The 24,689-nt window shown below is 42.6% G+C and overlaps 1 protein-coding gene across 4 annotated transcripts in view; it reads left to right on the plus strand.

Annotated features, from left to right (window-relative positions):
* The window catches only part of ssbp4 (single stranded DNA binding protein 4), an 87,631-nt gene that overhangs the window by 47,299 nt on the left and 15,643 nt on the right, over nucleotides 1-24,689 (plus strand). For all 4 annotated transcript variants that reach the window (XM_038716149.1, XM_038716147.1, XM_038716150.1 and 1 more), the window contains exon 5: nucleotides 19,382-19,471. In XM_038716149.1, coding sequence (XP_038572077.1) covers nucleotides 19,382-19,471 — 90 coding nt within the window. The remainder of the gene's footprint in view (nucleotides 1-19,381; nucleotides 19,472-24,689) is intronic.

Raw genomic sequence — 24,689 nt, forward strand, 5'->3', positions numbered from 1 at the left:
AGACAGGAGCCCCGTCACCATGACAACAGCTTCTCTGAGCTGCCTGACACCCGGACGCCATTGGCTGAGGGCTGTTGGGGGAGGGGGAAGTGGCGAGAGAGAAAGAAGAGTGAAAGAGAGAGAGAGAAAGAAGCAGGGCTAAGTTAAGCAAAGGGTAGAAAGAGAAAAGGGGGTGTAAACGGGGGAGCGGTGTAGGAAAAAAGGAGATAACGGAGGCAAACGACCACGTTTCTCCTCACGGGGCTGTGCGGCCTGTTCGTGTTCATGGGCGGGTTTGCCATCGAGATGGAGAAAGCAGAGGAAGAGGGGAGAAGGTGGGAGAAGGGGTAGAGAGGAGAGGTTGGGAGGGGCAGGAGGCCAGTGTGTGCGAAGCACGAGTGTAAATGATCTTCTCAGGGTCGTATAATCAAGCTCCTGGTCCAGGTGTATAAATGTGTGCACACGTGTCATGTCACACGAGTCACTGTCCCATCTTGCAGTTCATATTAGTGTTTTCTTAAGACTGATGTCATGGTGAAATAGCTTGTAGCTGGAGACCACTAAATTTCTTCCTTTAATTAAGATCACCTGGAGCTCTAGTAGAAGATCAGGTTTTGCTTCCTGGTCATGATGACATAAGTGCAAATATTGTTGAGTAGTTCCTTATCATTTACTACTATACAATGATATAATAGGGCACAGTGGGGAAAAAGTTTTTTTTGTCTCTAGATCTAGTCATTGGTTTAAAAAACATGCCTAAAAGAGAGTCTACAGCCATGCTAGCGGCTTTATAGGCACAGCTGTGCTTTGAGCAAAATGCTAATGTCATGCTAACATGCTCAGAATGACAATGTTAAAATGCTGATTTTTGGCATGGTACAATGCTTATCTTGTTCATTATCATAGTTTAGCATGTTAGCATGCTGACATATGCTAAGTAGAACTATAGTAAACACAAAGTACAGCTGAGGCGGTTGGGAATGTCATTAGTTCTGCAGGAATTTGATTTTAAACCCAATTCATAGTTTTCAGTCATGTGACTTGCGCGTTGACCTGGAGGGCAAAACAACAGACCAACATAGCGGCTCACTCCGCGACTCCCCCGTAGAGACGCCGCAAAAGCAGTTCAATTTTATTTGGATCACCTTTCAACTTAAGAAAAAGAAAGATATGAACACAAACTGCAAGTGTTGGGCATATCTGATCCATATAACATTACAGCATCCGCTGCCGCATTTCTACCGTTAAAAACCACCAGGTCCCTGCCACCGCTTGACTGCGGTAATGTTTACTTTTACCTTATGGGGAATCCCACACCTAACACAGCCTTGGCTTGTCTCCTCCTGGATTAGTAAATCTGAAAGCACAACATCAACCATCCAGCATTTTAGCAACGCAAAAGGTAACAAACTCAAAGTAACAGTGTATCATTTGCATATTGGTTGGCAGGCAGCGTAAAAAGCGTCTTTTTTGCCCTGCCAAGGAAGCATTTTCCTTGGAATGTGATGTCACATGAAAACTATGAATACAAATTGTACAAAAAGTTAGAGAAAAAAAGTCAAGAGATCACCAAAGTAAGTTCAACTCATCATGAGAGGAACATGAATGTCTTTACCAAATTTTATGATAATCTATCTAATATTTGTCGAGACATTTCACTAATAAACAAAAGTGTTAACCTGCTGGTGGTAAAGTCGGGAATCACCAGAGTCAGTAGGCTTCATCATCTGGGGATCACGAATGTCTGAACAAACTTTCATTGCAATATATCCAACACCATTGAGATATGTCAGTCTGGACCAAAATGGTGCAATGACTGAGTACCATTGCCATCCCTAGAGCCATGATGGCTAAAAATCAGTATCAAAAGTATCGGAATAGGCTCTAATTTGACATGAACCTCTGCTGGAGCAGAGATGCTACAGACTCAGTATACGGAGGAGAAACAGAAAAAAGTAAGTCGAGCAAAAACTTGGTAATTATGTTTTGGTAGAATTCACTTTGCTCATTTATGCGCTAAGCGTTTCTTTTTGTGGATCACAGGAGCAAATGATGAAGACGGCTGAACATATTTGGACTAATGTCACGGCCAGAAAACTCAAGTTTCTACCAACACGTCTCTTAAAAGCATGGAGGGCTGACAGTGTGCAGATTTCCACCAACGTCACTTACCTGGCATTGTCTTGCCGTTAAAGTTGTGTTAATCAGTGAAATCACCTGATGTTTGGTTGAAGTAAACACCTGCAGACTCCCGGCCCTCTAAAGCACAAGGTTGCAGTGTTGTGGGGTCAGCATCCTGCATAGACATAACAGAAAAAATGTATATAGAGATCAGTTAAAGGCTTGACATCATACATGACTTTGTTGAAAGTACATTACATTTACATTCATTACATTCATTCATTTAGCTGAGTACATGTTCTTCATAGCCAGTTTTGTGAAAAGCTTCAGTTAAGACTGTCATCTCTGTGGATGGATAGCTCCCTCAGTCAGAGAAGGAGAAAGATACAAAGACAAACAAAGGAGGAAGTTTTCTAAGGACAGATGAACGGATAGAAGAGACAAAAAATCAAGGACAGTAAAATCTTTAAGTACTTCACCCAAACAAACCAAATAATAGAAAACAATAATATAAAAAAGATAAAAATGTTTTGCTTAAGACTCTCAAGCTAACAAGCTAACTCATGAGTGAAAACCATTAACATATTTGATCAAGTCCCAACTTTTTAATAATGATGAATATAATAATGAAATACAATCTGGTTCTTTGCTCTAATATGTACTAGAAGGACACACAGCAGCCGCCAGTGTTTTCATTCCTTGCCAGTGCGATTGGATGGTAAAAGCATCAGAGTTTCAGAAGCCTCGGTTCCGACTGAGAGCGAGCGGACCGCTGATGTGGCTTAAATATTTTCCAGTGTTTGCATTACTGTACCTGCAGAAAGGCTGTGAAATGCAATGCACCATGTTTATGTGTAGCTTGGCAGCCTGCCAGCACTGCTTGGAGGGGAAACAGCAAATGAAAAGCGAGTGTGTTTTGGAGCTAAGAGAGAGGAATGGAGAGTGTGCGTGTAGCTCCATGTGTACTGGGTCTTCCTGCCGTTCTGTGATCACTGGCATATTTAAACTAATCATTGAAGAGGGGGAGCATGTGTCTCCATGAATATGATCTCGGGTGCTGCATGCTGTTTGTGTGTGTGTGTGTGTGTGTAACCACAACTCACACAGGGGGCATAAATGTCTCTGGCTGTGCATGCACACGTGTTGGTGTAACCATTTGCAGGAGACCGAGTGTTACTGTCGCACACACACGCACTCTCTTTCTCACACACACACATGCTGTGAGAGAGAGAGAGAGAGAGAGAGAGAGATGGATTGAAGAGAAGGAGGGGAGAGCGGTGAACGAGAGGAGGTTGTTTCTAAATCAGAACCAGAAGTTGAGACAGAGTGACGGAGCAGAGGCTCATATAGGGGGGTCGTTGTGTGTGTTTCCGGAGTGTGTGTATGTGTGTGTTGCGGCGCTGCACAGCCCGGTCTGGTCTGTCCGTCTGTGGAGGTGAGGGGTGGGGAAAGAGAGAGTCTGACTTAGGTGGGGCGGGGGCAAAGAGGGATGTGGGGCGTTCAGCGTGTGAGAGAAAATAATCCCCCTCTTCCTGCAAACAGGAGTGAACAGTAAGCAGGTTTTACCTCAGCTATTAATCCTTTGTACTGACTAGAGACCCCGACCAAACAAAAAGAACGAAGTCATCTTCTTTCCCTTTCTTTGAATCCGTTCATCTTCTTTTTCTTCTTCTCTCTGTTTCTATGGGCTTCTCTTTTATTCGCTCTGTTTGCCTCTGTCTCTTCTCTCTGTCGCTATCTCTTCCAGCCTTTATCTTCGCGTCTCAGTCTGTGTGTATGTGTGTGTGCTCCCCCCTCTCTGGTGCTCTCTCTGTTCGTGCCAGTGCTGTGCTATGCTGGGGATATTTCTGTCAGCCTCTATTTATTTATTGATGGCGACGCTGGTGAGAGTTTGCCTGCCTACATGCGTGCTTGTGTTGAGCGAAAGTGAGGTGCTCTCTGGAAATCTTTACCTCCTCTTCCTCGTCTTCATCTCCTCCTCCCATGACTCCTCCAGAGTAAATATTTGTCAACCTCCGTCCTACTGACAGCGTGGGGCCGACCCAGGAAGTGCTGGCTCTTTGACCTCTGAGTAGCCGGACGGGAACTGGCTGCTTTGTGCTCTCTGTCTTGTCTCGTGTGGAGGATGAAAGGCCGTTGTCACTGAAAATGGAAGTTTAAATCATCCCTGAAAGAGCACCTCCCCGACGCCGCTATCTCTGACAACGCTAAAGCTATGCCAAGCTATGAGCAATGCTGCCTGGCAACCGAACTAGTTTGTGGGAGCAAGAATGCAAACAGAGCACATAAATGTCAGATCTCATTGTATGTCAGAGCCTGCTGAACTCTGGGAGCCTGTCGACTGGTGGTCCAGAGGTCAGCAGGTCCTACCAAGGCCGTTTATCTTCCGGTGTGTCTTCCAGGGACAGACAGGCGGAGGTGCTAGTGGAGGTGGGATGGAATGGAGGGAGGAAGAAGGCAGGTACGGTTGTAAGGTTGCCGTTTCCTGGATACGTGACCCACTGGTTGTTGGCAGCATGGTATCTTCTACCTAATGCTGCAGTTGGGCAACGTCAGTAAAATGAGTACACGTCCCATTGTTACAACCTGCCAGTGTTCAACTCTTGTGTCAAAGTCTGTTTTACATTCAAATAGAGATTTCCATAGTTGGGTTCCGGGTAAAATTGTATTTTTGCTTGACGGAATAGGTTAACGGGAGTAATGCTGTAGATATCTGCAGCGTAGGTTTTTATATATGGTTGAGCCTTGCATTTTACCCGTTGATTGGACCACTGCAACCCTTGAATGCCTCATATTGTGCATGATTGGGCGTTACTATGCTTTAACAATAATCCCCACAGTAACAGTGAATACATTTTACTTTCTTCTTCAGCTACGCGCATACTTGAGAACTGGAGTTACATCCATGTAACCTATAGCTGCCATAACCTTGACGTGTAGTTACATTTTTGAGGAGGTCAGTTACAGCGTAGCCTACGTAACGTACAGCTATAAATCAGGCTTAAGGGGCAACACACACTAATATGGAAACTTTTTTATCACCATAATCACACCACATGAAAGGAAATGTAGACTAAATTAGCTGTTTTTCAGGTACAAGTTCAACCAGGTAGCTCAATTCTAATGAGCTGAGTTGACAGCATTAGTCTTAGTGTTGGATTTTGTTTCCAATTACTTTGCGGCTAGTTTGGCACTAGTTTTTTTTGGACTTCAGCAGTTCCTCTCTCACCAAGTGGGAGATATCGCAGCCGTCAGACAATCTCCAGATCTCCTACTCGTAATTACAACTACAGGGTTTCCCGCAGTGTTACAGTGGAGGCACCTCACCTGAAAACGAGACAGCCTACACTAGCTGGGATACAAGATTAATACACTTCCATGAAACAAAACATGAAACTTCAGGTAAAAAAGAGAAGCGGTGCTATTCCAGCAAATGTTGTTTTTAAGAAATTTGATTAGGAGTCGAGGTTCGCCAGGATCTTGGCGGCTTTCCACCTCTCTTAAACTATTTCCTGGGGGAATCCCTGGACTAGGAGCTTGTAAATGTTTTGTTCCCACATGGCTGCTTATATTTAGGGTTTGTGTGACGTGACATGAACTTAGCATAAGTTGAAACACGAGTACTGACTCAACTTTCATAGTTCACAGGTAAACTAACAGCAATAACAGTCAAGCTTGTTTTAAAAAAAATCTTTTTCCCTGTCTTGCTCTACCTGTGTTTTTTCCTTATCAGTTCCCTACAACTGTGCCAGCACTCCTTTCTCTTACACCTCCTCTTTGTTTTTCCTCCACATTATTTACTTTCTTTTCCTTTTTTCTGACCTCTTTTCTTATTATTCTTAACATCTTTCTCTCTTTCTGTCTGCCTTTCTCCCTCAATTTTTCCCTCTTTCCTCAACATGCCCCAGGGCCCTCAGAGTTTCAGAAAGTCCCACAGACCGTCCATTGTCTTGGGAATGCGGTTTGCTGTCTCCCCTCACCTCCTCCTCCTCCTGTCTGGCAGGAGACAGGGTTAGGTAGTGTTTGGCTGCTGGGTCCTCAAGGCCACTGGGTTTAAAGAGTCGAACCTAACTAACCCCAGGACCTGGACCAAGACAGCTGATCAGGCTGAACTTGGCCTTAGACTTGGTGGAAATCTGGACACTGTTTAGAGAAGACAGGTTTGTCATCACAAGCCTGTAAGTTGAGAGATGCTCACCCTGATCTGCTCTGTACGCTGGCTTGTTTGTTTGATCATTAAATGAATAAAAATATTTGTTGTGCAGTGCACTGTTGTAAAGCAATGATTACTTTGGCTCAGTAACTCAAAACATCACCAACAGGGAAAAGCTTCTTGAATGACTATAAAGATGCTCAAAAAAAGTCAACGTTGGCACAAAATGTGTCACATCTTCTAAATGTTCTTGTTGGGTTAACTGACTGCGTGATCCTCCTGAGGTGTGTTTGCTTTATGTGTAAGTAATTCTTACAACGTATCCATCAGTGTGACGGAGGAGGTGACACGCAATTAGACACATGAGAATCCCTACCATTGCGAGTGTAAAAACTTCATGTGAATCTCTATATTTATCAAAATCCCATAGTTTGTGACTTTTGTGGTGGAGGTGGTCTACATAAAGGTGCCTCTGGGATACGAAATGGAAATTGGTGTACTGTCTGTATGTGTGTGTGTGTGTGTTTGAGTGTGTCTCACACACCCAACCCCCCAATCTCTGGCGCTCAGGAGGACTGCTCCTATGGGAATGCCTCTTCCTGCCTGGTCTGACACACACACGCACACACACACACACACGCACACGCACACATGAATACTCTAAAATAGAAATGGGGTGAGTGGATCAGAATGGCGTGAGATGATTTTAAATGTCTGGTCTCTTTCTGTTAGTTGCTAAACACAAGTGTCAGACACACAGACTGAGAGTGGACGGATAAGAATTTGATCTGAATGTCGATTGTGCAGGCGTGTGTCTGTTGTTGCAATAGAACAGAATAAAATTCAGCTGTGACTGGAGTTTTTTTTCCTCAACATTTCTCTTATTGTGTCTCTCCAGTACAGTGTTTACTCAGCTCATTTTGGCTATTACCACATTATGCAGGATAATATATGGTAATTCTTTAACTGCTAAAGACGTCTGACTTCAGCTTTGAGGTCCACCACGTTGCTTCAGGCGCTATGGAACGTGTACTCTTAACTCCCTGCCTGCTCTCTCTCTCTTTCCATTTTCTGTGTTTACAGTATACGGTGCCACCACTTCCCTCTCCTTTTCATCTTGCACCTTCTCAGCGCTGCAGAAATAAAATCCAGTTGTGTGAGCATAACATGAGAAAGAGAGAGAGAGAGAGAGAGAGAAGTGAGCGGGAGAATATGAAAGAATGCCAAAGAATAAGGAGGAGGTAGATATTGCTAACAAGATTGCCAGAGACTCTTTTCATTTTTAATAGTCCCGTAGGAGGTCTGGCTGATAAAGTGTTATGTTATATTATTAAATCTTGGCAAAGTTTGAGCTGCAACAGATTCCAACAGTAGCAAGTGTGAAAGTAAGTCTGTAGGTTAGATAAACTGCAGCAAAATTAAGGGACAGGTTCTTCCAGCCTGTAAAGATACATGTGTTTTCTACAGAGGACATCTTAAAAAATAAGTTTCTTTAAAGCTTTTACATTTACGTGATGAAATAAGTCATACATAATCTGCAACATTTTTGCAAATAAAGGTTTTCGTTTAGCTTATCCCTTCCTCTGTTCAATACCATAGTAGGAATTCGTCCGACGACTACTTTAAGCTTATTGGACTTACAAACATAGGTAAGCCCCAACATACATGAACAGAGGGCCTTGTGATTATATGTTCAGCGCCTTAGCAGGCATTCAGACTGTGAAAATGACTGTGTTAAAACAACGTGTCAGGCCAACGCAGCCTTTTGCTGAATGACGTGCTGCGATCTGGCAAATGTTGAGTCAGGTAAAAAAAAGGACAATCCTGCACCTCCTTTCATCCAGGGCTCTGAAAGCAGTCCCACTGGCCACCAGGATGCCCCATTCAACACACATTTTGTGTTCACAGAGACATTAGCATAAGTGTTGTTAAAGATTTTTCTATCAAAAATAGCAACTAGATAGCATTCACCACTAAAAACGTGCTTGTTTTGGTGGACTAGGAAAAACTCCTTTTCAAATTTGTCTAGTGCATGTTAGCAGAATGCTTCTGTTGCTAAGATTGATGGGAATAAAAAGCATTGTGCAGATTATCATCCTCCTTTGCTGATATTTAATAATTACCATATTAGAAATCTTCCAATTTTTCAGGTTTTATTTTATTTTATTGTTGTAATTACTTCTTGTTATTTCATTCTTACACAATCCTTCAGTATCAGCATTCCTTAATTTGTAAAGTTGCAAATGCAGAATATGTTGGAGACATATTTAAACAATATTTCAACACACAGAATGTAGTTAGTAGAAAATTGGTTGAATATCATTGGCATCTGCAGTTTAATGTAAACAGTTTTTAGGATATAGTAACATGAATGTAGATGTCTGAACTTTCTACAAATAAATAATTGAACAGATGCAAATGTCACTTGGTGTTGATCACTAAATGTCACTGTGCACATACAGACATACCTTTTATGTGCTTGTGTGTCCATGTACTGTACAGTATGTGTTCCACTGTTGGATCCTCTAATGCTGTTACTTATCATCGGTCTGAGAGGTTCAGTGCATTCCTGGAGTCTTTTTTGGTGATGAATTGTTTATGATTTACATACCTTTTGTGGTACCAGCTTTCCCTCAACTGTTCCTAGAATTATATTCTACAAGCCCCAGACGGCGGCTGTGAACCAACTGATTTTCTGCTGTGTTTTTTTTTTTTTTTACGTGTAGGTGGAAAGAGTACAAAGTTAGTTTTGTTGAGGTAATAGTGAGCATCAGCGCACATCATCATGTTTCTTCAAGTATTTTAGTGTGCCTGGATGTGTTTGTGTGCCATCACCTATGAAGTGGCCTTTGAGGGGATGATCTACCTGCTCCGTCCTGATCTGCAGCCCTCTCTGACCTGCAGAGCTGAGCGATGACTGAACCCCCGCTTGATACAGACTCCTCATCTGGAGTCAGTGAATGAGAGCCGTGGTAGCTCGACACCAGCCAGTTATTTTAGAGGACAGGAGGGAGATGATAAAGCAAGATAAAATAATTTCCCACTCTCTCTTCCTTCTCTGTCTCCTGTCTCTTCCTGCTCTCTCTCAGACAAACGTTGACCACCTTTCATTCTTCTACAGTTTTCTTCACATTAGGTTTTGTCTCCAAGCTCCAAGCATTCTATTATTCCCTAATTAGCAGCATTAAGAATCTTCAAATAGGCATATAGCTTTGAGTGCATGTGGAAGTCTGCGTCTTTCATTCAAAGTTTGTGCCTGCGTGTGTGTGTGTGTGTGTGTGTGTGTGTGCGCGCGCGCGCATTTGTGTGCGTGTGTGGATGAGCGTCATGACACCCTGTCCTCTGGTGCTCTGGTGGCTTTGCACCCAACACCAACTGCCTAATGAGGGAGTGAAAGGCCATGGGCAGAGGGGGTGGGGGCTCCATATCAATGTGTGTATGTGCACTTGTGTTTGTGTGTGTGTGTGCGCATGTGTGTAATTAAAGAGCAGTGCCAGCAGGGGGGACCTGTGTTAGAAAGGGTCACCAGAGCGAGCAGCAGGCCATCGCCAACCTTTGGTCATTATCCACTGACGCCAATAAAGGCTTCTGGGTATGTGTTTATGCATTTCTGTGTGTGTGTGTGTGTGTGTGTGTGTGTGTGTGTGTGTGTGTGTGTGTGTGTGTGTGTGTGTGTGTGTGTGTGTGTGTGTGTGTGTGTGTGTGTGTCTTCTTACTGGCTTTACATCTATATGTGGTTTTACCGAGTTTATGCATGTTTGTGGCACTTTCACTTAGCATATATTATTACATAGCATTTAGGCACTGAGTTGTATTGTATTGCTAACGCCTCCTTGTCTACTCTACTCTAAATTTCAGAAAATGCTGAAAACAGTCCATCATTATTTATTAAATCCCAAAGCATCGATTTTACATTTTTGTTCCAACTACAGTCTATAATCAATAGATATTAAGTTTGCAACAATTAAAGACAGAAGCTGCAATCAGACATTGGCATTTTTGCTTGGTATATAACTTAAACGATTAATTGATTACCAAAATAGTTGCAAACTAATTGTTTTAGCTCTTTGTTGAACTAACACTGGGATATAACAAAGAGGCATGTGAATGCTGTGTTTTGGAAGTGTACGGGGTGATAGTTTGAGTTTATTACAATCTCAGTTGGATCTATGAGGTTTTATCCATCATTTCTATTGACTTTGATAATTTCTATTGGCTACAATAATTTCTATTGACTGCAATCATTTCTATTGGCTACGATCATTTCTATTGGCTATGATAATTTTTATTGACTGCGATCATTTATATTAGCTATGATCATTTCTATTGGCTGCGATCATTTATATTGGTTATGGTGGTGATTGTTGAAGTCACTCTGCTCTGGGAAAAAGGAAACACTGTCACAACAAAATCCAGTGGAGCATGAAATGATCTGTCAGCTGATCAGAGAGGTTGTAAACAAGCCAATAGGTCAGTTGGATCTACAGCAAGTACTGTAGGTCAAACTTAAACCAGTGAGTGGGTCTGTAAACTGTGATGGATGTTTATAAGTACAAATATCGGTTTGGGTAATAATATCACTGTTCCTCTTTGTCTTTTCGTCCAACTAGTGTTGGTTAACCTGGAGGTTTGTTTAAATCCTGTGATCATTTCACTGCTCAGGTTTCTTCAGGAAGGAATGATGACCAAATCTATGAAAATAAGTTTTAGTAAACCAGAATTATTGCTTTAAATGTATCCTTTTCTAATGTGCACATCAGAAGTGAAATCTGACCTTTAGTTCTTAAACAAGTTTTTGTTGCTTGTTTTTATTTATTCACATTGTGGGTTGCTTTGTCTGTCACGTGTTATGGATCCCTGTCTTTGTTCTGTCAGCTGCCATCCAGCCCACAGAGAGTCACCACATCAATATCATGTTTACAGGAGGCAGGAATTGACAAGCTGAATTGTCTGTGTTTCAGCATTTGTTTGTTTAATTTCAGAGCAGTCTTTTTTTCAGGTGTCTGTGCGCATATATGTGTGCACAAACGTGTGTGTGTTTATGCCATCTATATTCCTGAGTGTGTTGTCTTTCCTGTCAGGTAGTATGTGTGAATTGCCATGGGTTGATTGGTTAGCCTGAGAGGCAGCAGCGGGAGTAAAGGCAGGCGCTCCAGGGCAGCAGGGGGAGAGCCGGGGCGATGTCCCCCTGCCGCAGCGCCTTCCCTCTGGGCTCCCAGCTCCAAGCGGTGCCTGGGTAGCTGGGAGGCAGCTCCAGGCTCCTGGGGCCCTGATGCTGGGAGGAGATACTTGGGAGACAGAGGCGGTACGGGGGAGGAGGGATATGTGTATGTTTGTGTTTGTGTGTGCTCTGTGAGGGGATCCCAAGCAGATTTGTTTACCGGTAATTAATTCACCTGATTGACATAACAGCTGCCGGAGCTATGGGAAGGCAATGGCATATGTGTGTGTGTGAGACGGAGAGAGAGAGCATATTTGGCTGCATACCTGTTGTGTGTTTGTATGCACGCCTGCGCAGGGAGCAGCTCCTGCCATCGAGGGTATTTCCATGTCGCAGGGTTGGGATTTGGGTTCCTGGCAGAGCAGCCCGGCAGCTCCATCGATTAGGCCCGTCTGTCGGCCGGCAGCCCTGCTTACACACTCCATGCCTCTCTGCTAATCTTTATAGAGTTGACTTCACTGACAGAGTTATTGGAGCACTCGAGGGCTGAGATGGAGAGATGAGGAGAAGGAAGGCTGTGACAGAAGGACAAATGGGGGGAGTTGGGAGGAAAGGGTGATGGCAGTGACAGTTAGGAGCAGCGTGGAGAGGAATTCCTGGTTTGGTTACGGAGATTTGGGAGATGCACAAGGCCAGATGAAACCATTAGTTTGCCTGCAAAGCGTCACGAAAGCTACAGAAAGCTACATATATAGACACACAATGGAGTATTCATTCAAACGTTCGCATACCTGTATATGCCCACACAGCCTCACCCTTTCTTTGAAGCCAGGTTCTTACATTAACATCTTCAACCCATCTGCTTTTTCAGCAGCATTCACAGTTTGGGCTGTTGTGTGTAGCAGTAGAGCAGACACAGAATGAGAGAGAAAAATAGAGAGTGTAGCGGGTATAAACAGAAGAATGAGAGAGCCCTTGAGTGAATAATGTAAGCTCATAGAGGAGTTGGACTGGACTCTGTGTGAGTGTAAGTGTATGTCTACATGTGAAAACTTTTTGTCCAGAGCTGTGGTTAAAATGTCAGCACAGACTTTTATCATTTTGATGGTTTCTTTGTGTGTTTGAGATATACAGTCCCCTCTAAAAGTATTGGAACGGTAAGGCAAATTCCTTTGTTTTTGTTGTTCACTGAAGACATTTGGGTTTAAGATCAAATGATGAGTATGAGACAAGATTTCAGTTCAGCTTTCATTTCCTGGTATTCAGATCTAGATGTGTTAAACAACTTAGGACATATCACCGTTTGTATTGGACCACAGCTGGCTTAGGTGAGCAAATGTAATGTAAAGTAAAACAAATAATCTTAAAGTAAATAACATTTAATATTTGGTGGCATAACCCTTGCTTGCAATAACTGCCTCAAGCCTGCGACCCATCGACATCACCAAACTGTTGTATTCTTCATTTGTGATGCTATTCCAGGCTTTTACCGCAGCTTCTTTCAGTTCTTGTTTGTTTCGGGCTGTTTCTCCCTTCAGTCTCCTCTTAAGGAGGTGAAATGCATGCTCTATTGGGTTAAGGTCAGCTGATTGACTTGGTCAGTCTAAAACCTTCCACTTTTTCCACCTGATGAAGTCCTTTGTTTTGTTGGCAGTGTGCTTTGGGTCATTGTCCTGCTGCATGATAAACTTCATCCCGATTAGTTTCAATGCATTTTTCCGTAAATTGGCAGACAAAATGTTTCTGTACACTTCTGAATTCATTCTGCTGCTACCATCATCAGTTACATCATCAATAAATATTAATGAACCTGTTCCAGAAGCAGCCATGCTCGCCCAAGCCATGGCATTATCTCCACCATGCTTCACAGATGAGCTTGTATTTGGATCATAAGCAGTTCCTTTCTTCCTCCACACTTTGGCCTTTCCATCACTTTGCTAGAGATTAATCTTGGTCTCATCAGTCCGTAAGATTGTGTTCCCGAACTTTTGCAGCTCATCTCTGTACTTCTTTGCAAATTTAAATCTGTGGTTTGCATCTTGTGGTGTGGCCTCTATATTTCTGCTTTCTGAGTCTTCTTCGAACAGTGGATTGTGATACCTTCCCCCCCTGCACTGTGGAGGTCATTGGTGATGTCACTTACTGATGTTTTGGGGGTTTTCTTCACAGCTCTCGATGTTTCTGTCATCAACTACTGTTGTTTTCCTTGGCCGACCTGTTCGACATCTGTTGCTCTGTACACCAGAAATTTCTTTTTTTTTCAGGACATTCCAAATTGTTGTGCTTGCTATGCCCTGTGTTTGTCCAAAGGCTCTGGTCGATTTTCCTTCTTTTCTCAGCTTGACAATGGCTTGCTTTTCTCCCATAGACAGCTCTCTGGTCTTCATGTTGGTTTATCCTCTTTAACAGGAAATGCAGTCTTCATAGGTTTGAACCAAGGATGAAAGCTTAAGAGTAGTCATGCAGAGATATTTAATGTTTGGACAATCAACCTAAAAGGCAACACCTGGGCAACAAGAAACATCTGTCAGTCACATGTTCCAGTAGTTTTGCTCACTTGAAAAATGGGTTGGTTCAAACAAAGGGTGGTATGTCCTCTATATCTAGATGTGAATACCATGAAATGAGAGCTGAAATTCTGAACTCTTGTCTCATACTCATCTTTTGATATTAAACCCAAATGTCTTCAGTCAAAAATAAAAACAAATGAATTTGCCTTACCGTTCCAATACTTTTGGAGGGGACTGTATAGTGTGTGTGTGTGTGTGTGTGTGTGTGTGTGTGTGTGTGTGTGTGGGGGGTTGCTGCAGACTGTAAGGTCAGTCCAGGCAGGTCAGACAGAGCCCTCGTGATCTAAAAGAAACACAAGCTTGCACACACACATACACACACTCAGAAAGACACTCACACAAGAACTAACAGGTCGGTATCAGTGTTGTTGTGGCCAGCAGGTAGCAGTGTGTTGGCCTGCTTGTCTGGACCCAGATAACAGCAGATCCATTACCCCCTGGAAGCTGAGGTCTGATCACCGGACAGATAGAGCCGCTCACTCACTGTCTGTGGGCCAGCCAGCCACCTAACCAGCCAGTCTCCGCTGTGAAGCTAAAGAGGATCACAACCAGGGGCAAAAGGAGAGCAGACCCCTTCTGTAAGAGAAAATTATCAAATACATGCCTGATGATAACTACAGGAGGATAGCTTAAATGTCTGTGCCTACAGTTTGAATGTATGTTGACCTGTGAGATTAGTTAGTAACAGGCTCAAATAGAAGAGTCCAAAAATTGTAGATTACATGTGACTACATGTGATGAGACTTTCACTTGTTATTTCCTTTTTATATTTATTACATGAAAAACTACAATATTTTAAGCCCAACTCTTTTTTTTTAACCAGAAACATTTCGCTCTCGTCAAAGACAGCAGACTCCCTTGATAAAAATAATAAAGCAGAAGTTAGCTTAGCTCAGCATAAAGACTGGAAACGAAGGGCAATAGCTAGCCTTGGCTCTGTCTGAAGGTAACAAAATCAGCTAATCGACACCTCTAAAACTCACATTAACATGTTAAACAGAATCTCAATTGGTTGGCTTACTTAAATGTAAAAAACACGACAGAGTTTTTCCACTTCCATTGTCATTTGAAATCAAACAAACGAAATATAACAGTCTAATTAGTGATCTTTAGATGTGCTGGTAGGTGGATGTTGTTACTTCGGACAGAGCCATGCTTGCTGTTTCCCCTGTTTTCACTCTTTATCTAAGTTAAGCTAAGCTAAGCTAACCAGCTGCTGGCTCTGGCTTCATATTTACCATACAAAGATGAAAGCGTCAACCTTTTTTCATCTAAGTCTAAGCAAAAAGCGATCTTCCCAAAATGTCGAAATGTTCCTTTATACAGACTTTCTCCCTGAACTAAGAGGCATTCACGAAGCTCAGCTTACACCTTTCAATATACCTTCAAATTGCAAGCAGAAACATAAAAAGGGCATCAGTGAGCCTGGGCAAGTAGGAAAAAATGTATGTTTCCCTCAACAAACAAATTATTCTTTTAGATATAAACTCATATAGCTCATCAGAGCCACAGCTCAGAGAACAGATAGAACAAATGGACACAGAGAGCTTTAGATTTCAAAAACACTGAATACATCACTGATCTAGAAGCTCTTTTTCCAATATGAAGGAAGAGGAGGAGGTATGGACGGATGCAGAATTAAGACTGAAAATGTTGTATAGCGAACAAGCAGGATCATTAGTTAAAATTGCGTGCTGAATGAAGATAGCTTGTGTGAAATTGAAGGAATAAAGATAATGACATGAAATGCAGCTCTGCCTTTATTGTATGGTTTTATGGAGGTGGGGAGAGGGTGAGACAGAGGAGTGTGATGTGTGTGAGGAGTTAACACTGTTCAGGTATTGTGCATCGGGTTTGTTTGTGTGCAGAGAGAGAGAAAAGAGGGAGATAGCGGCAAACAGGGCAGCTATGAAAAGACACAGGCTGCTTTAAACTCCATCTCTGTTTCTTCTTCTTTCTCTTTCTTTTCTCTGATTTTTTCCTCTTCTCTTCCTACCTCTCTCGTTCTCCCCCCCCCCCCCCCCCACACACACACACACACACCCCTCTCTCTCTCTCTGCTCCCTGGCCATGTTGATGATTGACGGCCTGAGGGTTTTAATGGGCACTGGAGAGCAGGAGCTGAGGTCGGGGTTGTCATGGCAACTAGGAGAAGGGGCCTTTTGCTGCTGCTTCACCTGAGTACCATGGAGCCCCACACACACACACACACACACACACACACACACACACACTCGCCACACATACTTGCATGCCAGCATCACTTCCATTCACTCTTCCTCCTCTCCCTGAGATGCCCTGCCGTTCATCCAGCTACCTCTGGCCTTCTCTCTCTTCCTCTTCTCATTTTCATTTCCATCCTCCTTTTCTCGTTTCGTCTCTCTCTCTCTCTCTCTCTCTTTCTCTCTGCTGATCCCTTAGATAATAGATAATGCTCTCCGATGCGCCACAGCTGGTCAACTGTGTGTGTGCCTGTTCACATTTGCGTGTGTAATATACAGCATTTTCCCTATTGTTTTTGCTGCCCCATTGTTCGATAACAGCACACAATTAAACACTCATATGGCCCAGCTGAGGTCAGAAGTGTCTTAGATCCCTCTGTGTTTTTGTAGAAGATCCTGCAAAGTTGTTACATCCATCAAACTAGAATTATATGGTATTATTAATCCTGTTACATATACTATAGAGGTCTTCGGCACTAAATCAGGACACAGTATGAAGTGGAAAACCCCACCCATACCTGACATGTAAATGTTTTTTTAAATGGAATGAGATTACATGTTTCGGCCACTTTGTACATGTCCAAGACCACCAGGTTACAAGGACCCTCCAGATGTTTTAAAAAGCACGCGCTTCATATCAGTTATATTAATGTCCATCTATGATGAACCATAAAACTTCAGGTCAACCCAAATCCTTTGTTGACTTGTGTATTAGGCTGCCTCTGCTGTCAGCAGACTGTGTTGTTGGATAAATAAAATGAATCATTAATAACTTTGTGATGCTGTGGGCATTGCTAGCAAGTTAGCTGCATGCTCCTTTACATTCTGGTTTGGTTGATACCCGTGACTTCTCTGTCTTCATGCTTGATGCTGGGAGGGACTGATACAGTTCTCACACACACACACAGGCCTCAGAGTACTATAGAAGCATCTTTAGCAGACTGTCCTTCACTGTCCGACCTCTCGACACCATTGGAGAGATCCCTCTGTCTCTTCTTCTCTCTTTCTCCATCTTTCTTGTTTGGCAGCTCCGTCTGTTTAAATGTCTCTCCCTAACTTTTTTATTCTCTCTCTCTGTCTCATCTTCTCTCTCCCTCCACTCTCTGCTTGTTTCTCACTCCTGTGGATATGTCCGTGTCCGCACTCTGTAAGTCTCTTATGATTTGTTCAGAGTCCCACAGATTCACACCCTCTTACCAGTGCAGTGTGTCCATGTGTGTTTGTCCTGCCTCATGGCCCCGGGGCCTGTTAGTTAGTGTCTGGGCCGTGTGGGTCAGCCGAGGGATGGAGGGATTGTTTGCTCTGGAAGTGAGTGAAGCTCCTGTTACAGTGGGGGGAAGGGCCGGAGGAGAGCGCTGTGTGTGTGTGTGTGTGTGTTTGTACATTTTGTGGTTTGTACATTGTATGTTCGGTAGCTAACAGGTTTTGTGAAATAAAAAAATTACTGTTAACTCTATTAAAGCACCTGTGGTTACTCTACAATTATGCAACAAGTCATCCAACATAATCAACAAAGTCATTTATTATATGAGCAATTTTCTGCCACCTCCATGGTCAAAGTTACGGTTACGTTTAGGCAACTAAAACTACTTGGTTAGGAAAAGACTGTAGTTATGGTTAAAATAAACCAATGCTGTCTATTGTAAGAGACAGGATGCAAACAGTCTCTGGTGTCAAAGACTAACATTTTGTTATGCCTATCCATCTACACTGACATTTTAAGAAGCGTAACACCTTACGAAACGTCCACATTTGCTACTTGGACAGTCATTTTTTGCACAACCATAAAATGTCGCTTGTCAGGAAAATATAAAGATAGGTTGCTTTAAGTGTTTGAACATACAACCAGTACTGTTTTTTGTAAGAGGACAGTGTGTCGGCATGGAAGAACTGCAGTTTGTAGCTTCCCTCTTCCGCAGCGCAGGACTGTCCTGTAACGCACAAATTGGCTCCACATTCTGGCTGAAAATTTGTTCTTTGGGTAACTTTTTTGTTTCCTCCTCTCATCGCGCTGGCCATGTGTGAATGTCAAGCTCAGACAAAGCATTCATAACCAACCATCAACTGTCAGCCTCAGTGCCTCAGAAGAAAACCAGAGCAGCGAGTGTCACATCTGTCCTCTCTGCGATGTTGAAAATCATTGTGATTGAGAGCAAAGATGTATTATTGCCAAAAATATATTTGGAGGCCATATTCAAACTGGGGTTACACACAGGAATAAAGACTGCTCTCAAGATTATGTTTTTTTGTTGTTGTTGTTATTTAACATTATGAAGTGGGACCAAAACACTGCTAGAAATTTAACAAAATCCACCAAAACCATATGGGTGGGCTGTGAAATGAATCAATATTTTTACCCAATGAAATGTGTCTAAAACATTATAAAAACTGCTTATTCTTGTATCTAAAGAAAAATGAAGAAATAAGATATTTGGCATAATTCAATAAATGAAAAAAAGAGTTTTATAGAAAAACATGACTATTTTTCTCAAATTAAGGTTCTGAAACAGGCATTGTTTTGGGTATCAACTCTGGGACTTGCATTGAAAAGGTTTGATCTCTAGCCCTACATGGAGGCACCACTGAAAGGCTTTTAATTTGAAGCAGTTGCAGGAAGTGTTGAATGTTGACATTGAGGAATTTGGTTATTCATAGTTTTTTATTGTACATTGTGTAAATGTATAATTTGTATATTTTCACATAGTTGTTGTTAGTCAACAGATCAGTTTGGAACACAACAGAGCAAATGGGATCATATCTGTGCATTTGTATGACTCTTCAGCTAGTCCTGAAAAGGTAGGACTGATTTGGTTGTCTTGATTTGTTGCAGTCAGACGGTGCATCATAGTTCACAGGAAGCACGCCAAAGCCATAATGATCCTCCTAAACTATCTGCACCTTGACACGATAGATTTGTGTCTTCCATCAGATAATTTATCACTGTGAACAAAGAATCATATCTTCATCAGTTTTTGGTAATGGCTCAATTTGTGTCCTGAAACTCAGTGAGTGTAATCAGGGTTGGACATTTTGTGGCAAATCATTTTCTACACACCGTATCTCTCTTTCCATTATTTGCAGTGAACACGATTATTTTAACCCGTTTCAACAACTTTCTGTTGCTCCATCAAAGATGAATACTGAGAGTTTACTGTGCTTTCATGTGTTTTTTCAGAGTGCGGCCGCTGCTCCCAGTCCAGTGATGGGCAACATGCCACCCAACGATGGTATGCCAGGAGGACCCATGCCCCCGGGCTTCTTTCAAGTAAGAAAAAAATAACTTTCTCGCTGACTTCATCCCTCGCCCACCCCCACCTTCACCCATCAAACACCCTCGACAGCTCCCCTGCCCCTCCCATAGCCATCGCTAAGCCTATCCTTCTGTCTCCACCTCCTTTTTTAGCCTCTTTAGCAGTCCTAATCCCTGTCCAGATGTGTTCCCTTCTCTGTCTCTCTGCCTCCGTCCCATATGTCCATGCTCGGGTTGTTAACTCCTGGTGCTCTGTGTGAAGCTGTAGATACTACTAACTGACTTCTAAAGAGTTTTTGTGAATCCTTGTATCTGCCCAAATATGAAATGTTGCTCCAGTGAGCAAGTGAAAGTGCTAGGAGATTTTTTTGTGGTTGAGGAGAGGAGAGGAGGCTATTTTCTCTGGTTTGTGTTGCTTCACTAATTCCTCCTGTCATCACTGTTCTCTGAAGGCTGTCTCTGAGGCTGACGAGGTCACATGCTCTCTCTCTCTCTCTCTCTCTCTCTCTGTTTCTGTCACTCTCTCCTTTCTCATACACAAACATGCACACACGCAAAGCTTTATTTAACACTTTGACACACATTAAACTAGTAACACAAAAAAAAATTGAGGTTTTAAAGTATCCACACGCCCAAAGACATTCACAGGATTAGCAGAGGTGAAAAAAATAAAGGAAAATGGCTGAACTACTTTAAGTAAAATAGTTTTACTATCAAGACAGTTGTTGAAGCCACCAACAATTTTCACCTGCAAATATTGGACTTTGTCACATCAATCTGACACACAGCATGTATGTTTCCTTGAGCAAGACTCTATACCTGTGACAGCCTGTAAAAGAAATAGTTCAACATTTTAGAAAATACACTTATTTGCTTTCTTGCTGAGAGTTAGAGGGGTGATCACCAGTTGCCGAATAGCTTTGTCTGGCACAAAGACTTTAATAATTGGGAGACCATGCCGTGCTTTTTCCAGCACCACTAAAGCTAGCTAATTAAAACATTATATCTTGTTTGTTTTGTCCATACAAAAACAGAAGTTTTAAAAACACCCAGTTTTGTGTGTTTCTTTTAGCAATGCTAACCAATTGAGTTATAAAATGTTAGTGATGTTGGAGGTGCTTACAGTGTGTTTGTACAGAGCCAGGTTAACTCTTTTCCCGTTTCCAGGATTAATGCTAAGATAACTGGCTTCGGGCCTTATATTTACCATACAGACACGAGATTGGTTATCAATCTTCTCATCTAACTCAAAAAAGTCAAAGCGAATAAGCGCATTTCCCAAAATGTCCAAAGCTATTTCTTGAGGTGTGATGACAGACATCGCAGCCCTGACTCCATCTATCCAACGTCAACCGCTTATCCTGCGTACAGGGTCGTGGGGGGCTGGAGCCAATCCTAGCTTACATTGGGCGAAAGGCGGGGTACACCCTGGACAGGTCGCCAGTCCATCGCAGCAGCCCTGACTCTTGAATTAAAAATGTAGCCTGACAGTTAGTGCAGAAGTTTTTAGTCACTTACTCAGTTCATCAACCGAAAATGAATAATGAATCCTTTTCAGTTTGTTCACTAAGTAAAAGTGCCAAAAATGTGTCAAATTTGAGGATATTCTACTTTTCTTTGGTAAGTGAATATCATGGGGGTTTTGACCATTGGTAAGACAAAAGTGATTTGAAGACGTCACTTTGGGCTGTGAGAAACTAATGCACATTTTTCACTATTTTCTCTAAATTGTAGATTGAAAAAATAACGGACTGCAGATTAATTGCTCATTAGTTGCAGCTCTAATAACTGTACACATCGGAGTATTTGTTATAAAAATAACAAAATGTACAGTATCTGATAATAATCTACGTATTATTAATGATGACGCTTTAAAAAAAATGTTATATGCCTGATTTGTATACATACAGTGTGGAACTGTATAGCCATGTGGCTGCATTGTCTTGTACTGGTTGATTGGCATCATGACGTGTGCTGTGCAGCCTGTGTGTGTGTGTGTGTGTGTGTGTGTGTGTGTGTGTGTGTGTGTGTGTGTGTGTGTGTGTGTGTGCGCGCGCACTGGGATCGTGGAGAATGTTAATGATGTATGAGCAGTGAGCAGGCCAGGGAGAAAGCTATCTGATGGTGTTGCATGAGTGACATTGCTTTCCATAAATAGAGCCTGTGTGCATGGCAGACAGATAGACAGACAGGATGGGCAGAGGGTAGAGCAATATTCACTCTCTTCTCTTCTCTTCTTTTTGCTTAGCTCAGATAATCTGAGCAGCAAGACAGGCAAAGGTAAAGAGAGCCATATAAAAGTGTGGACATAGAGCCTGCATAACCCTCAGAAACATGAAGAAAATATTCCCTGCACCCCCCTAAATAAATCATTTCCCTTTAACAAGCAGAACAACAGTCTGTTTAAATGTGTTGTAGCGTTTCCATATGACATCTTTCAACTACGGCTAAAACCACACTGCTTATGTAGCTGACATCCACTCCCCGGTGAGCTAATGGTTGCAACCATTAGTTTTCTGCTTAGTTTCATACTTAGTTTTCTGCAGTTCATTTCTTCATTCAGGTGAAGGGGAAGCAAATTGTTTTTATCTTTCCCTCCCTCAAATTGTTGAGAATTTACACACTCACCTCACTGCTCTAAGTTACACTGGAAGTAAGGTCAGTCAACTGACAGTGGGAAATTCCACGTTTGTAGTGTTTTTAGTGCAGAAGAGTCAAAACTCAAATATTAAACATTATATTATGTTTTTGAAGTGAAATTGTGAATGTATTGTATCTATTAAAACAGAATTTTCTCCGTGCTTTAGTAATTTCCCATTTCAACTCCGGGTCGGCTTCCTCTTGCCACCTTCTCCCTCTCCTCTCTCCTTCGTACGTCTGGCATCCTTCTCCATGACATTTCCTCACTCTCTCCATTTCCCTTGTCTTTGAAACCATTATTTTCTCACTCTCACACACGCTGCTTCAGTGACACATGCTTACTCACCGATTCCGTTGTGTGTGAACTGTCCACGTGTGTGTGTGTGTGTGTATTGCAGATATTTTCCCCAGTTGCACTAGCGAGGTAATTAACATAGGTGACCCCAACACTGTTATTGGCTGTGGTACTGTGAGAGAAGGATGAGGGGCAAAGGAGGGACAGTGGAGGAAAATGGAGTTGGAGGGAGGAGGAGAAGGAGGGCGTCCGCTCCCATGCCCCCCCTAAACTGTAGCTGTAGGACGAACTGGGCATGAGAGACATGCTATAAGTGGCAAAAATAACAGAGAGATGTGTCTGTGTTGGTATGGGGAACTATACATTTGCTATATAATCCTCCTCTCCTCTCACTGAAAGTCCGGTGTTGCTGCATCATGGCCCTCTGGGGAGGACAAGCAAGGGGGGGTGGGGGGCAAGGAAAGGCATTGAGGAGAAGGAAAAGAAAGCAGCAGAGTGGAGGAGAGGAGAGGACACTGAGGCGTCAGGAAAGTCTTTCAAAAATGTTACTTATTGGAGATGTGTGATAACAAAAATGACAGCTGACGACAAGAGTGGACAGTTGATGGACTCACCTCCCTGCCGCTGCTCCATAGGCAGACATGAAGTGTATCAGGAAAATGTTAAGATTTACTGCACAGTTTTTATAATACATAATTAAGAAGAGTGTTAGGCTTCTGTCCTGGGAGCAGCTAATTAGATAAGAAATGTGCTCTTTAGAGGTTTATATGGTCCATTTATCAAATAGTGCCCCAAAAATCCGTCTTTGTTGACGTTACTCTCTGATCTACACGTGGTATGTCAGGTTCTCTAAAAAGTTCATGCACTCCATTAAGTCTGTATACCAGTTTGGGGTGGGGCAGCCTCTTTCTACTGAACTGAAATGGCTCCTGTTGCCAAAAAAGGGATCCGAAGTTAAGGGCAGTGTGTTGTACTGCAGGTAATTGCAGCTCTTCAGGGACAACACCGAAAAGCACAACAAGAGGATTAGATTTGATTACACATTTAAGAACAAGCAACCCAGGTATCAAAGACAAATTTAAGAACCTGTTCAAAGCTGACACATGGCAGGCACATGGTGAATTAGGGAGACATCTGCTCTCAGCAGTTTATTTATCAAAGGTAAAGACTGATCTCAGGGTTCATTCTGGTCATTTGTATTACAAAGACCCAGATAAATATGGTGCAGGTTAACAAGGTGGCTTTAAAACATGAATGGCAGACAATCATGCAGACGTGGTTGGAGAATGGTGGCTCAGGGATTGTTATCTGGTAAAGTTGAAATGTCAAATCTCAGTGTTAGGTCGGGGTCAGTGTTGGTCCTTCAGTGGAGGATGTCGGTTTAGATGCAGGATGACTGAAGGACAGAAGTGTGAAACGTCTTCAACTTCTTTGACCACCGGACAAAAGCAACCAACAGATTGTTTATGAATAAGCTCTGCGAAACATTTTAATATCTTTTTCTACCATATCTGAAATAGCGTTGTGAATAGAAGATTCAAAAAGAAAGATGCTAAAGGACCCAGGTGAGAATGTGCAGGTAAAAGTTTCCACTTCTGCCTGCACTAAACCCATTGGGGAGAGGAACCGTCTTTGACTCTTATCGTCAATGCTTATCCTTGAGAGGACAGCGACAACAATGATACCTAACAGCTCTCGTTGGAATGACAGACACTTAGAAATGAGAGGCAGTCCTCAGCAAACGTTTTCTCTGTCCATTGTCTGCCTGTAGCTTCTGTTAGACGTAGTTCAAACACGTTGATAAGAGTCACTACAGTTAAACAGTGATTTCAATGTAGCCTTTGTCTCCAACTGTGCATGCTTCTTCCCTATCAGCAGCACGTTTCCGATACACTATGTTTTATCTGTTTAGAGACAGATGTGAGAACTCCCTCTAAACAGACACGCACACACACCAGCACACGTTTCCCTGTGTGTTGGTGAAACTTCAGCCTGTACACTCTGAATGTTCCTCTCAGCTAAGGAGGGGGGTCACAGATGTATATAAATCATTTGGTGCCATCCTAACATGTTTAAATGGCTGTTAGCGTTTCACCGCCGTCCTCTGGGAGAAAACACCCCTTGATAGTGTGCTCCCGTCTCTGAGCTGACGTGTTGCCATGCTATATAGCATGAGCTAGCAGGAGACCTACTGCTGCCACTGCCGCTCTCACTGGAATGTTAGCAAGGAATGACAATGAGTGTGCACTCAGTGTGTGTGTGTGTGTGTGTGTGTGTGTGTGTGTGTGTGTGTCTGTA

This window comes from Micropterus salmoides, unplaced genomic scaffold (genome assembly GCF_014851395.1).
Source record: "Micropterus salmoides isolate LMB-PRFRI ecotype aquatic unplaced genomic scaffold, ASM1485139v1 Ms_hic_scaffold_13, whole genome shotgun sequence".
In the NCBI taxonomy this organism is placed as follows: domain Eukaryota; kingdom Metazoa; phylum Chordata; class Actinopteri; order Centrarchiformes; family Centrarchidae; genus Micropterus; species Micropterus salmoides.